Here is a 14,845-nt window from a genome sequence, read left to right as displayed (position 1 = left end):
AGAAGCAAGAAAGTCTCAAACATTATAGCTAAAATTTCATTCATAAAAAAAAAAAAAATCTTATTATTATTGAAAGGATAATATACTTTATATAAGCTTTTACATATTGCAATCTATTTAATAGGAAGAAACCAAAATTCAAAACAGCACACTAAATAAATAAATAAATCATCGCTCTCAACCTTCATCATTCGAGCTAAAATATGAACTAAGAAAACTCAAATCGAACTTTTATGGATTAATCTACACTAAATCTAATTGTAAAAGGATAATTTTAAAATAAAATATAAAATATCATAAATCTATTCTTAATACTAACATGATTTTAGTCATTTAAAGATATTCTCGTGTTTGCAATATTTAAAGAAGTTGATGACATGAATATTAATTCGTGGCTCATTGCAATTCTTTGTTTGGCAAAAAAATCAAATAAGGATGCATAGAGCATGCAATTGTTAATGAGGTTTTATAAGTTAGGAAGTTTTTAATTTATTTGCAAGTAATTCCAACTAAGTCTTAACTCGTCACCTCCTACTACTCTTATGGTCTTTGAGTTTGTACCAAGTTCTCAAGTTAAATCATTTGGATATCATATCAATATTATTTTATAACCCTTTGAAAACTACTTTAATCAAGATCAAGATTATAACGTAGCAGTGACTTAATTAAAATTTTTGAATAGTAACATCATCTTAAGTTTTTGTCCAACATCATTCTAAAAGATTTCTAAAGGAAAAAAAATATAAGATGATCCTGATTGATGAGTTAGAAATGAAGGTTTAAAATCTGTATATCCACAAGCAGCCATCACAGGCCATCCATTCCCCCAAATATACATTCTATAACCCCCACCAATCCTCTTTTACCCTTTTGGAGTCTCTCCGGCGCCCATGGCTCTCTCCATTTCTTCCACTGCCACTGCGCTCTCCTCCTTCCCAATCAGGTCAATCCTATTTCACATTTTTTTCATTGGTTTCTCCCAATTTCTCATTCTCCTTTCTTCTATTTGAATACAGAGACTCCTATCACAGATCAAATTTTCCGGGAAATTTCCCAAATCATAAGCTCCGTCGAGATTACTCCGATTTGAAAGCGGCGAAATCCGGCGTGTCTAGCGTCTGTGAACCGCTCCCTCCTGATAGACCCCTTTGGTTTCCCGGCAGCAGCCCGCCGGAGTGGCTCGACGGCAGGTTAATTAATTCATAGCTTATTTCATTCGTTTTTTCTTCTTCTTCTTTGATTCGTAGAATTGGAGATTTATAGCTTAAACAGTGGGTTGGCCTCTGAACTTTAGCAACAGCAACAATTTAGTACATAAATTTTCTCTTTTAAATTTGGTGTTCAACAATTTTTTTGTCTTTCATTTTTCAAACTTGTAATGATTTAGTTCGATTGTGGAAAAGTTCTATCAAAATTTATTATTCTTCTAAGCTCTTCAACTTTCAATTTTGTTGTATTAGATTAGTTTACGAACTTTAGTAGATGTGCTTTTAATTTTATTACAATTTAATCTTAAAACTTTGCATTTTACAAAACTATAGAGTCTCCATTATTGAAATATTATACAGTCAAGTTTAGCAATTAAATTGTTACAAAAATGAAAGTTCAAAAACTAAATCATTACAAAAGTTTGGAAAAAGTTTATAAACATTCTTCTCCACCTACTAAAAGTGATTATTTAACGTTTGTTTGTTCCTTCGTAGCCTTCCCGGCGATTTTGGCTTCGATCCACTTGGATTGGGTATGCTACTGTCCCTTTTTTTGTTTGATTCAAATTTACATTTTGAAAAGTAATTGGTCGTGAGAAAACTAACTTAACAACAAAGAAGATTTGGGCTATTACTATTACTATTTCTTCTTCTTTTTTCTCTTTCTGATAAAAGAAATTAAGAAAGGTGTGTTTTACGATTACAATACTATTTTTGGTTTTCACCTCGGAATAGAGACGTTCTTTTTGAGATTATTAGGCAGGAAATATGGTAGTAGGAGTGGGAATGAAAAGTTAGGAGTTTGTTGGAGAATTAAAAACAATTATTACCAAACACAATTGGAATTAGAATTGTCAATCAAACACATTTTTGTAGTGAATATGAAAATACAGACATCAAAGTGATAATTTGAAATGGGCATGTCAGGTTCGGATCCAGAGACACTAAAATGGTTCGCACAAGCAGAACTAATGCACGCAAGATGGGCAATGCTAGCCGTAGCAGGAATCCTTCTACCGGAATGGTTCGAGAGCTTAGGACTCATACAAAACTTCTCATGGTACGACGCTGGATCTCGAGAATATTTCGCAGATCCGACGACATTGCTGGTGGCGCAATTGGCGTTGATGGGGTGGGTGGAGGGGAGGCGATGGGCAGACTTGGTGAACCCGGGGAGCGTGGACGTTGACTTGAAGCTGCCCCACAAAAAGAAAGCAAAGGCAGATGTGGGCTACCCGGGTGGGTTCTGGTTTGACCCGATGATGTGGGGCAGGGGGTCGCCGGAGCCGGTGATGGTGCTGAGGACTAAAGAGATTAAGAATGGGCGGTTAGCTATGTTGGCCTTTGTTGGACTGTGGTTTCAAGCTATTTATACTGGCCAAGGACCCCTTGAGAATCTCGCTGCACACGTGGCAGACCCCGGCCATTGCAATATCTTTTCGGTACCATTATCATTCCTACCTATTATTTTTTTTTATCTTCATTGCTATATTTGAAGTAAATAAATAAATACTATGATAAAAAAGAGCACAAATCGTACACTTTTAAAAATTCATAACCAAAAAATAAAATTGTTGTCCAATGGGTCAATCTATTATTTAGTCCATTCGCAAATTGATCTCTTAAATAAGTTTTTAATGTTGTGTTCGATAAAGGTTCATGGGTGGAATATAATATTTTCGTGTTAATTTACTTTTATTTTTTGTTTGCAGGCATTTAGTTCTGGTTCGGGTTGAAATTGAATCCTTCATTTTGGTTTAGTTGAGATGGTGAAGTGTGTACATAAAAAGCAAAGAGATGAGAAGATTTGCGACAGTTTACTATATAATTGTCTACGTATTATTCAAACTCTTTAATGCTGGACTCCTCCTCACTAGTCAATATTAATTTCAAAATTATCTTAAATTATTGAATCTTAAAAATTATCGTATATGAGTAAAGAAAAATTTGATATCATATCATCTACAAGAACTACAATTTATCGCTCAATTTGAAGCTAATTTTAATTTTAGAAAAGAAAAATATAAACAAAAATTATCACTCGATATGTCACGTCATTTTAACTGCAAACACTATCTAAAACTATTTTTCAAAGTTGGAGCTCTGTAAGTACTAGTTTTGAAATCCGATTGAACCAAATAGAAGCAAAAGAATATTTTGGCTCAATTATCTAATGGTAGTTTAGATTCAACTTTAACAAACAACTAATTTGTACGATGTTGTCTGCTTCAACCATAATCCTTGTGACTTTATTTTTTGTTTCACTAAAATATCTATGTCATTCAAAATATATTGTAGTAAACCACACTTCTGATTACACTAATATGGTTAGGTTAGGGCATGACTCGGTACTACTCATTAGGGATAATAAACTTTTAAATATCTCAAATGTTACTCATCTTGAGCATAACCCTAATGATTTTACTTTTTCTATTTCACTTCAAAGATCTCGTGTTGTAAGAGATAGTTGTCTTCTCTTATATAAATTCACGATCATCCTCTCGTCTAGTTAATGTAACATTCTCACCAACAATATCAAAACAAACTAGTGTTAATATCCATTCAAGTCGATTAAATATTATGTTAATGTAGTTTTACTAAGTCTTAATTTTGATTATTTGAAGTGTTTTCTTTTAATCAAAATTAAATAATTATAATTTCATACCAAGCCATGAATATATTTTGCAATTTTATTACATATAAATATATTTTGGTTGTCAAAAGGCCACGTGGCAATACATTGCATGACTACGTGGAACCTATTATTGCTTTCGACTCTTTTTCTCTTTGTGGAAAAATTTAACTAACAAATCACAGACTCACTCCATCGTTTCCAGAGCGGCGGACCGACGGAGACATGTATCGAACGGCGGCGAAGCGTCTGATTGGCGGCTTGACCGCTGGCAGAAATCGCATTCACCACCGTCTCAGGTTCCCATCGCCTTCTACTTTCCTTGACCATTGCTCCTTCTCCACAGCTACCAATTCACAAGAATTTCCTAATTCTCAAATCCCCAATCAATACCATATTCGTCAAGAAACTCCTACTTCTTCCGATTCTGCATCTTCTTCATCTTCTTCTTGGTCCACATCAAATTCCGGTGAAGAAACCCGAAGCCATGAGAATCGGCGGCCGAGAGTTGAGTATCAAGAGGAGCAGGCTCGCGTCCTCCAGGCTGCTCTTTCCCATGTGGTTTGTACTCTCGTATATTTTAGTTTCCCGTGACTTATTTAGATGTAATTCGAAGTTCTGCACAGCCAAATGGATGCCCCTGTTCGATTCTGTCAGAATTTTTATCATTTCTCATCTTGTACTGACTGGCATTTAGAGCTGGCTTTATTGAACGAACTGAGGTTTCCTTGGTTTGATTCAATTTCTAGGTTTTTCAAGATTGTGATTTTAAGTCGAATTTTGCATTTGTGTAATATTACAGGTGAAGCTAGGCTGGACCGAGGCAGCTATGATTGCTGGTGCAAGGGATATTGGGATGTCACCTTCCATTGTTGGATCCTTTGCCAGGAAGGAAGCTGAACTAGTCGAGGTACACTCGTGTTTTCTTGATTTGCTTTCCCCATTTTTCGAATCAGTCACGTGTATTGCTTTCATACAGGGCACTGAGGTTAATAAGCATGAAGTTCTTGACCTCGCCTCCTACTTTGTTCAAAATTTGCAGTGTCCTTTCTATAGTCATAGTTCATTAAATCTATCAAATTATCAGGGTTCTTCTAGGAGATTTTTGTACGGATGACCTAAATTAATTTGATTGCCCCAATGTCAAATGACATGGATTCTAAAAACAAGGGAAAGAAACCTTTTGATTACACAAATGACAAATCACTGACCCATTAAATTGTCCATTTGCGATTGCTGGATTTCATCTATCATGAATGGATGAGGTCCGAACGCTATTTCACGTTTGAGAAAGTCATCAAATCGCGAAGTCTTAACAATGGGCAAAATGTGTTTTTTCATAAAAAATCGTGATGCATTTTTAAATCACGTTTGGGGTCTCATCCATTCGTGATAGGTGCAAACCCGCTACTGCAAATGGGCAGTAAGGAGAAGTTAAGTTCAATGGTACTTTGTGATGTAAGCAAAGTGTTAGTTTTCATTGTTTTCCAGAATTTGGGTCCTTTGGCATTTAACCCAACCAAATTTGAGACAACCACACTAAAAACTCGAGCTATGATTAATGTTGGAAGAAGCTCCCTGTGCTATGTTGTTGCTTGTGGTTACGGCAATAGGTTTTCATCTTTTACATACTTTAGCTAAAAGGTGCCATGAAATATGCTTGATATAACAATGGATATATACAATCACCAATGTTAATGAATATACATTGTTATTTATAATTTCTTCTTGTTCATTTCTATTGTTCTAAGTTTATTCAGTCTGATCACTTGAAAAATCTTATTCGTGATAAAAAAATTTAAATAGTTTTTCAAGATGCCACAAACAAAACAACTATAGCAGATGGTCTAATCTCATTAACTTTCTACTGCTAGCAAGCTAACATATCTTTTTATGCTGTTCTATTTTGGAAACTAGCTTTAAGTTCCTATTTAATGTTCATTTGTTTGATTATGTGCTTTTAAGAGTGGCTTCTCTCTTCTACTAGTCTGCTGTCTGCCTAATTGATCAGGGGATTTATATTCTCTTTCCATTTCAGTTTTTCATGGATGATTGCTTACAGCGGCTCATCGATCTAATTGAGGCAGACGAAGGCCGCCTTAAGAATTTGATACTTCGTGAACGTGTTTACAAGCTTGTTAGGGCTCGCCTAGAAATGCAAACTCCCTTTATATCAAAATGGGCTCAGGCTCTTAGTATACAGGTATTGTTCTTGGGACTGCATACCCTATAACATATTTAACATGGAATACCTGATCAGGATCTTAAAAAGTAGTAGTAGTTATGAGTTGGTCCTACAGGCACATCCAGCAAATCTAGCAACTAGCTTTAAACAACGGGCAATGCTTGTTGATGAGATATGGCATGCTGCTGGCGGTGACACGTCTGACATTGATTGGTACGTCAAGCGCACTATTTTGGGAGGAATATACTCAGCAACTGAGATATACATGCTCACTGATAGTTCTCCAGGTGCATTTTCTCAAGTTCCTTGACTTTGATTTTGAATTTGCTTGAACTCTAAATCCTTTTCCCGTATGCATCCTTTTCCTTGTTGGATGGATTGTTAGAGGTTTTTATATGCATGATTGACTTCTCATGGTGTTAATTCTTGAAGACCCAATCCTGAAAAATGAATGAAAACTAACCTTTTGTTGATGTTACGAGCACTATCAAATAAGAGACATCTCTCCTATTGCGAAATAATCGGACCGCTGAAGTGATATTCATTTCAGTCAAGACTTTTTTAAAAACAACAATTGGCCAATCAATGATTAAAAATAAAAATTGCGTTAGTGCTCCAACCATTTCGCGATGAACAAAACATCCCCAATGCATTAATGCATTCAGGTTTTGTGATGGAGAGCTCTATCATGTAAGCAAAATGTTACTTTCATTAGTTTTCTAGTACTAGGTCATTTTGCATGAACGGTGCTGGGATTGAGTCAGCCGGGCAAAAATATCGGATATCTGACTTTCTACTCCTTGTAACTAAATACTAGAAATTCTTTAAACCTCTTTTCCTTTTGCTCTATTCATTTAATATCATTGATCATTGCTAGACATGACTCGCAAACATCTCTCTGATATGATTGAAAACCTGCCATTTTTCTCCTTCCCTATAGATTTTCAAGATACATGGACTTTCTTGGACAATCGTCTGAAAGATGCTTTTGATATAAAGAAAACCGTTCAAGAGGTATCAATTGTGCACTTTTCGGTTCAAATTTTGTAACATGTTCCAATGAGGAAATTTCTCTGAAGTGCAAGTTGTTTTGATTGAGGTTATGCAGGCAAAGTATCTGGCAGAAGCTGTAGGTGCTGGGATGGGGAACTCCTTTCAAGGATTTGTTGGAAAACTTTTCCAGAGATAGATATTTGAGAACAACTTTTTTAAGTTTCTAGAGTGAAGAGTTGCGCTTGTTTTTGTGTTTTTTCTCAGTCTTGCCCACTTCCCCCATTCATCTCATTATGCATATCTTAGAGAGATGAATTTGAACTTAGAGTTCGAGTTATGGTATTCTTTGTTTAAAGCATAAGAATTCTGGTTTCACTTAGCTGTTTTCACATATTAACTTCGGTGTTAAAATGAGTTAGCTTCAGTTTCTTAAACTCTCAATGCCTTTCCCTCCAAAGATGTTAACAATTAGGAGGGAGTGTTTTGGTATTGATCAGTATTGCCAGTTTCCATTAAATCAAATATATATACGTGTGTGTGCTCTCAAAAGAGAAAAAAGAAAGAAAGAGAAATCCACCTCTTTTTTCATCTCTCTTTCCTTTCATTCTTCTTTTATCTATCTTTTCGTGAACTATTTATAAATGATGTCTAAGATATCGTTTATAATCTATGTCGAACCTTCTAACTTATCTTGATGACATGAGCTCATATTAGAGCTTCAAGTAGATTCACATTTAGGGCAAAAATTCTTTCGAGTCTCACCCGTTCTGTTTGGTTGCAGAGACCATTACTCTATGACAATGTGTTTCGTTCAACAATACGCTGTCGATGATTAGTAGTGTTGTGATTAGCCCCTCCCTCCACGTTTCCTTTTTGGATCTCTCCATTGATGTTGGACGACGAGCTACGGCAATTATAGCTTGTCCATGGATGAACATTTTGATGTTTAGCTCCTTAGAAATCTGCAGTGTGTCGTTTGTCGCAGAAATTCTTGATAATAATTTGCTCCAGATTTCATTGAGAAAGAATAAATATATAGAATTTCATTCTTTATCTGACTAAGACTCAACAACCAACCGAAAACTACTTATTGATGATTGATTTCGCTCAAGGTTAATCGAAAAATAAAACCTAGTTTAATGAATTTTAAAAGGACATCATAGTTTTGGAAAGTGGAAACTTGATGCTGCTGTCAATCATACTATTTAAGTCAAACATTCAAACTAAAAATGTAATTTATTTCAAAGATCAAAATATACTTATAAAATATATATTTATACAATGAAGTTTATTTTTAAATATAGTAAAATATACATAAAATATATATATTTATATAAAGGAGTTTATTTTCAAATATAACAAAATATACTTACCAAACACACGCATTAAGAACAAATTTAAATTTAAAGTCGATTTATATAACAAAATATCACATTGATTAATCAACAAAATTTTTGAGTCCTTCACAAAAGAAACAGTCTATGTTGTCTATCAAAATATTTTGTTATATTAATATGAAATTATCAGTAATGAGTGATTGCTTTAGGTTGAAGGAGGTTTGGTGAAGAACAAAAGAAGCAAAAAACAATGGCTACAGCATCAGAAATTGTAGGGAAATTGAATCTGAAGCCACATCCCGAAGGCGGTTTTTACTCTGAAACCTTCAGGGACTACTCCGTGCATCTCTCCAAATCTCACCTCCCACCCGAGTGTAAGCCCGATTTCCATTTCATTTCTCTATAATCTCTCACTTTTCTTCAATTCGTGAACTCTTCAATTTGTCGTCTTTTGAATTTTTCCTTTTCCATGTTTGATCCACCTTTTTCGTTGATTTCAACTTTATTCCGGTGCAGACAAGGTTGATCGAGAGGTCAGTACGTGTATATACTTTTTGATGCCGTCTGGATGTGTTTCTTCTCTTCATCGTATACCATGTGCTGAGACTTGGCATTTTTACTTGGGAGAACCACTTACGGTAGATTTCTAATAATTGAGATAACATGAAGTGGTTCAAGTGATGTACTATTAGTTTGTCTATGTTTCTGATCGAATATTTTGTTGTTCTCCTGATTATATTTCCTTTTTTGTTTACATAATCAAAAGATTTTGTGCTTCTGATCTGGTTTTTAGATTAGATATGATTTTCTTTTATCATGTCCACACTTCTCGAGAGATTTGTATGCTATGCTAGACTTCAAAAGATGAGTTCGATCTACTTTGTAATTACTTTTTATTTTCTTAAAAGTGATTTTATTTACAAGTTTGTTTGGTTCTGCTAGACTTCATTTTTCCAAATTTCTCTAAAGTGATACTTAGACTAATTTTTTTTTGGAGAATATGTTTTGAATTGATTCTTCAAACAATGTTCTTTAACCAATCTAAAATTTTCAAAGTTGATTTCTTTTCGTTGTCCAACGTTGTAGACGTTCTAAATTACTTAGGAAGTCAATATGATTGATTTAAAAACCTAAGCTTGGAGGTGGAAATAACATTGTAGGGGTGGTTTGAGCATAGTACCTCCTAGATCACTTGATCTGATACATGTTAGATTCTGAATTGACCTAAAATCTTAAGCTGATTATGGAAAGTATATTTAATAGTATATTTGTTTTAAACAAGGCAATGCTGGAACTAAGGTACGGGACATAGTTCAAGAATAGTTGCATTAATGTGTATCCTCATGATAATCAAAATCAGGTTACTTCTTTGTTTAATGCCTAGTTTTCTTATAATCAGGGGGTAAAATTTGCAATGAATGCTGGTTTTTCCCTATTCAACTCATGTATGCTGTCTTCTTTATCCTTATCTCACCTCTATGATGATCCTAATTCTGTATTTATTTCCTCTTAATTATAGGTATTAGAGTTGAATGAAAAGGACGGTCGAGTCAAATTGACTTGTCTTGGGTCTGATCTCATTGGAGATAATCAACTACCTCAGTATACAGTGCCTCCTAATGTTTGGTTTGGTGCTTTTCCAACCAAAGATTTCAATATTTCTGCTGATGGAACTCTGACCAAAGCTGCTCCAAGGGACTCTGAGAATCACTACTCGCTTGTGGGCTGCAGCTGTGCACCTGCTTTCCAGTTTGAGGACTTTGAGTTGGCAAAACGCTCTGATCTTGTTTCACGTTTTCCCGATAGTGAAGCATTCGTCTCGTTGCTGACACCAGATGCCTGATTCAACTGAAGAAGACTGACCCTTTTTCTGGAAATCATAGCTGAGATTCTGATTATGAGGAGATCTGGATTGTATGATGTGATTTTGATCTCTGTTCATTTTCAAATCACGGTGTAGTTAAAGCTTTTAGTCAGTGGATTGTGCTCTAGTGGAACCTCTTATGGCTTACCGAAGATAATGATAATGAATAAGGCTCTCTTTTACGACGAATCTTGTAAATCCAATATGTTTTCAGGTTCTGTGGATGCTGCCCCTCACATGAAAAGAGAAATGTACCCATCACAAAAGGAAAAAATCAGTGAGAGAGACCTTACCTCTGCCTCTCTCTCTCTCTCTCTCCATGAGTTTAAGTGTAAAGAATGTGGGCCATCTGTAAAGTTCTTGATTTCATTCTATGATTTAGACATATCCCTAATTTATTTTCTTCCATTCTAGAATATTGTCAGAACAATAATTTTGAGAATTTCTGGTGAAAGACATGTGATAAGCAAATTGTGATTTCAACATCTTTTACTTATAGGAAGGAAAGATTACGAAAGAATTATTCATCACGGCAGAGTCCTTTTGCTTTTCTGTTTGATGTTATATAATAGACACTGAATTGTGAGTAACATCCCCAGTTGTTAAATTGTATTTCCAAAGGATATTGTAGGAGTCTCTCAAAAGATAAAATTGAGCTCAGTTTCAATTATTCCAAACTGTTAGATAAGTACAATAGCTAAATATCCAAATAAACAATCAAGAAACCAAGCGAGAAAATAATGTCTTGTGAACTGTGATCTTTTCTATGGCAGCGTCACACATGGCAGGTAGCTTCTCAGATTTCTAAAACGATATCTGCACAAGAAAATGGAAACAAACAATCAGGTTAGTCTATAAAAGTAAAGCAGCTAAAAGAGTTTTGTGTATTATGGGAAAAACATAATAGAATTTAGTGTATATGATGGCAAGAAACGTGCATGTTTGATGGAACTTGAAAGTTGGTTTATAGGTACTGATTATGTTGTTAATACTGACATTCAGAATCAGTCTGAACCCATTTACTTCCATCACTCGTCTTGTCGTTCTTTTCGTCTTCATTTTCATCTCTTTGCTTGTTTTTCTTCCTCAGGTACTTTTTCTTTGATGATGTTCTGACATTAGAGCTTCGGGGGTATATCTTCTTTTGGAGTATTGTCCTCAATATCTGTTTACATTCAGAAATACTTGTCAATATTAGATTACGAAAGTTAAGATCGACAATTTGAGTATTGATGTGTGTTCTTGATTCTACCTTCTCCATTTTCGACTCCAGAGCTGGTCTCAGAGGAGGAGTAACCACAGCAGGTGGTGCGGTACCTCCTCCACAGACAAAAATCTTCTTGAGAAGGAGGGATAAAGTTCTTTTGCCAATAATTGCGGTGTCATTAGCGTCCACACCTACATCTTTGCCTTTACTGAGTATGACATGCTGGAAAATATTGCTCTTCTTAATCAGCTCTTCATAACATAGTTCTTTCTTTGTTGTTTCAGATCCAAAGGTTAATTGTCTGTTAAGAAATATATTTGATGGACAATGCTTGCTGACTTCAAATTCCAAGGTCGGGCCCGATTGCTTAAGGTGTTCAGCCAATAACAGATTGAACTCTTTTTGAAGTATATTTAGTTCTTCAGGTGTAAGATCTTTAAGGTGTTGTTGCAGGGAAGATGATGAATTCTCTTGTGACCTTTTTGGCCGTGCTTCATTCAGATTCTCGTCTCCAAACGTTCCAATCGCCAGCAATACATGAGACCAGTTGCTGAATTCTTCTGGTCGAGTTTTGTGCACTATCTCGTCTGTTTGAGAAAGAACTTTTAAGTTACTTGCACTCAAATCATCTAAAAGATCATCATACCATTTGAAACGAAACTGAATAATAGAGTCTTTGCTCACCGTTGATTGAATTTGATGTTGTTCTTTTGCTCCCCTTTCTGCCACTAGGCTTCTTCCCTTGCATCCAATTCAATATCTGCACACAAAAACGAGTTATAACCAATCACGAAGATTACAAGACAAAGTCTAGATAAAACACTCTTGCATTAGCTTACCCTCATTTGTCAAAAGACGGATTGGCAACAGGGATGTACCCTATTCTTCGTCCTCTCTGTGGCCTCTAGTTAGAGTTTGAATTCTTGTTGATAAGGCCAGATAGAACCAGGTCCAGAAAGATATAGCTATAATTTTGGGCTATGGATCCCACAACAGGCACAAGGATTGCATACACCAAGGCAAGATGAGTGCAAAACACTTTATATAGTGAAGAGAAATGTGAGAAATTCCACAACCAAACTACTAGCTGCCACTGTTTCAAGTTCCAAAACGCTGACTCTCTTTTTCTCTCTCTCTTGGGTTTGTCACATCTTTGCCTCCCTTATTACAATGTCTTTTTCCTTCATAGAAGTATTCAACCTCTCTTCTTTTCCATCAACTTTGATCAAAATGAAAAAAACATTTAGCTACTTCTCCCTGTCTCTACATCACCTCATCATTTTAAGAACCCATATAGCTTTGCTCAACACATCAACAATACATCACATGTGAAAAATGACTGTTATTCCAATATCCTTACATAGGCAGATATATAAACTACTACAAGACACAGCTCAAGAAATCGAACAACCAACTGAATATAACGTGGTTTAATGGGAAATCCAATAGCTGGTTATCTTATTTAGAACGTTTTTCATTATGCATCCATTATTATTGTTGATGTGTTTCTTATGATAGGGATCATCAAAGTGATGCAGAAAATCCGGGTAGCTGCTCTGTTGATGGAAGTGCATGGAGGAAGATGGACAAAGAAGAAAAGGACATGAAAGACTGAGCTATCACGCACGAAGAAGATTTGAGGAAGAACATCTCTTTTTTATCAGAAATATAAAATAATATATATGGATGGCCAATGGAAAGAGGTAATATCTCATACGTTATATATATATATATATTCTATAGCCCACTTTCTCGTGGGGATGTCTCTCACTAACCGAACCACTAGGGTGCACATCCTAAATCTCACTAACATTGGTTTTAACACCGAATATAATTAAAATCATTTTCTTTTTTTTGTTAAATTGTAAATTTGGTCCAATGGTTTGGAGAAAGAAGTCCACGTGGTATTTAGGCCGTATGAACTATGGTTTAATTTTATTTCTTTTGGGTTTGCAATTCGGTTCCTCTAGTTTGGCTAGGTTAGAATTTAGTTCATGTGGTGGTTTATAATTAAAATTTAGTTCCCACCTAGTGTTTATCGAACCATATAGACTATTTATGAAGTTTTATTAAACCATAGAGATTAAATCTTAACTTTTGAAACCGTATGGACGGTACTCTAAGCGGACATTTGGGCCAAGTAGTGAGTTATTATAGTTAGGTTATAATAATTTGTATTTGGAGTGTAAATTATTTTAATTTGAGTCGTAAACACTATAACAAAAAATAAAAAAATAACGATTATCAAATAGTAAATGAGAGTTTTGAAATAACGTTATTATGTCATTCTGAAATAGTTGAATATTCTTAAGTAGTATTTATTGTAGCAAGAGAGTTATTATGGTCTTATTACACAGTCTTGCCTCAAACAGCTCTTAAGAGGAAGGTTAAACCCCTAACTTGCATTGGGTATGGTGAGCTATTATGACCCACCCAATTTTTAATATCCCGTTATAATAGTTGAAGTTACCGATTATTATAACTCACACTTGACAACTAGAAAAGTTCTTGTACAACCTATATATTTGAAAACCGTTATTGTTTACCGTGTTTTATCCTTTTGTAGTCATCATCTCCCCCTCATCTATAACCAAGACTAATACAACGAGTACTCAAAATATAGACTATTATAACATATAACCCATCGACTATAATACTCCACCAAACAACCTTTTTAAAACCAAACTTATAATTGGATCATTTTTTTAATCCACAGTCGAATTTGAACCATTTTCGTGTCTACTTCCTTGCTTGTTGCTACTATATAATATAATTTTATTTATTTATTCCAGAATCCTCCAAAAGCAGTAGCCTGGATTTGTTATGGACACGTGAAGGTGTCCATAATTCATAAGGTGGGCGGTGGAAGCTTTAAACAAGTGCATATCGGACGGACCATCGAATCAGGCTTTGCATGTTTACATAAAGGAGCAGGTGAGTAATTGTATACAAAATAATGCCTCCTTTCTGAATGGATGACCCTACACTTTGATGTCATTTCTCCCTTCAAACAGTAGTATTCGAAGAATTGTCTCGACTGCGTTTGGGCACAAGTTGAGTTGAATGGAGTGACTATTATACACCATTCACTGTTTGAACTTCTTGTTGCGATAGATGAAGTTGGTTACACTGATATTTCACCTATTATGAAGCTACAGAGAAACCCACAATTAGCTACTCAATACTCATTATCTAACTTTGTTTTTTTTTTTTTTTTTTTTTTTTAAGTATCGTTGTTGAATGCTTTTGAAAATAAAACTGTTGAAAATATTTACAAAATATAGCAAAATTTCATATTATGTTATAATGAATGACAAACAATAGTGATAGAATATGAAAAGTTTGTATAATTTGTAAATATTTTTGTTTATTTTTAATTTGAATATAAAATAATAGAGAACTATTAAATTACATTAAAA

General features: G+C 34.8%; 4 protein-coding genes and 1 long non-coding RNA gene across 8 annotated transcripts; 4 read left to right on the top strand and 1 right to left on the bottom strand.

Moving 5' to 3' along the window:
• The first annotated feature begins 782 nt into the window (after positions 1 to 782).
• LOC101211430 (photosystem I chlorophyll a/b-binding protein 6, chloroplastic) lies at positions 783 to 3,130 on the top strand. The gene is made up of 5 exons (XM_004143995.3): positions 783 to 943; positions 1,017 to 1,190; positions 1,704 to 1,741; positions 2,136 to 2,650; positions 2,921 to 3,130. The coding sequence occupies exons 1-5, from the start codon at positions 891 to 893 to the stop codon at positions 2,942 to 2,944; spliced, it is 804 nt and encodes a 267-aa protein (XP_004144043.1). The 5' UTR covers positions 783 to 890; the 3' UTR covers positions 2,945 to 3,130.
• An 861-nt stretch (positions 3,131 to 3,991) lies between these two features.
• Positions 3,992 to 7,606, top strand: LOC101211178 (ubiquinone biosynthesis protein COQ9-B, mitochondrial). Its single transcript, XM_004143994.3, has 6 exons — positions 3,992 to 4,401; positions 4,643 to 4,750; positions 5,879 to 6,043; positions 6,141 to 6,312; positions 6,966 to 7,039; positions 7,134 to 7,606. Exons 1-6 carry the CDS (start codon positions 4,066 to 4,068, stop codon positions 7,212 to 7,214), a joined length of 936 nt encoding a protein of 311 aa, XP_004144042.2. The 5' UTR covers positions 3,992 to 4,065; the 3' UTR covers positions 7,215 to 7,606.
• An 844-nt stretch (positions 7,607 to 8,450) lies between these two features.
• Positions 8,451 to 10,702, top strand: LOC101210771. 2 transcript variants are annotated; one of them, XM_004143992.3, is made up of 3 exons: positions 8,451 to 8,729; positions 8,872 to 8,993; positions 9,875 to 10,627. In XM_004143992.3, exons 1-3 carry the CDS (start codon positions 8,606 to 8,608, stop codon positions 10,196 to 10,198), a joined length of 570 nt encoding a protein of 189 aa, XP_004144040.1. In that variant the 5' UTR covers positions 8,451 to 8,605; the 3' UTR covers positions 10,199 to 10,627. The 2 variants fall into 2 exon arrangements, with proteins under 2 accessions (XP_004144040.1, XP_031740981.1); XM_031885121.1 differs by having other exon boundaries at positions 8,478 to 8,729; positions 8,872 to 8,888; positions 9,875 to 10,702.
• Positions 10,703 to 10,860: 158 nt separating this feature from the next.
• LOC105436336 lies at positions 10,861 to 12,949 on the bottom strand. Of its 2 annotated transcripts, none has more exons than XM_031885116.1 (5): positions 12,266 to 12,949; positions 12,111 to 12,186; positions 11,472 to 12,013; positions 11,158 to 11,384; positions 10,861 to 11,035 (listed from the first exon to the last, which is right to left on the bottom strand). In XM_031885116.1, exons 1-4 carry the CDS (start codon positions 12,269 to 12,271, stop codon positions 11,205 to 11,207), a joined length of 804 nt encoding a protein of 267 aa, XP_031740976.1. In that variant the 5' UTR covers positions 12,272 to 12,949; the 3' UTR covers positions 10,861 to 11,035; positions 11,158 to 11,204. The 2 variants fall into 2 exon arrangements, with proteins under 2 accessions (XP_031740976.1, XP_011660029.1); XM_011661727.2 differs by having other exon boundaries at positions 11,216 to 11,384; positions 12,266 to 12,948.
• Positions 11,079 to 14,635, top strand: LOC105436337. 2 transcript variants are annotated; one of them, XR_004216475.1, is made up of 7 exons: positions 11,085 to 11,189; positions 11,310 to 11,351; positions 11,493 to 11,638; positions 11,711 to 11,798; positions 11,880 to 11,989; positions 12,945 to 13,129; positions 14,219 to 14,635. It is a non-coding gene; the product is annotated as an uncharacterized LOC105436337 (long non-coding RNA). The 2 variants fall into 2 exon arrangements; XR_970210.2 differs by having other exon boundaries at positions 11,079 to 11,189; positions 11,310 to 11,638.
• Positions 14,636 to 14,845: the final 210 nt, after the last annotated feature.

This window comes from Cucumis sativus, chromosome 1 (assembly GCF_000004075.3).
Source record: "Cucumis sativus cultivar 9930 chromosome 1, Cucumber_9930_V3, whole genome shotgun sequence".
NCBI classification, from domain to species: Eukaryota; Viridiplantae; Streptophyta; class Magnoliopsida; order Cucurbitales; family Cucurbitaceae; genus Cucumis; species Cucumis sativus.
This window is presented reverse-complemented; position numbering and strand designations above follow the sequence as displayed.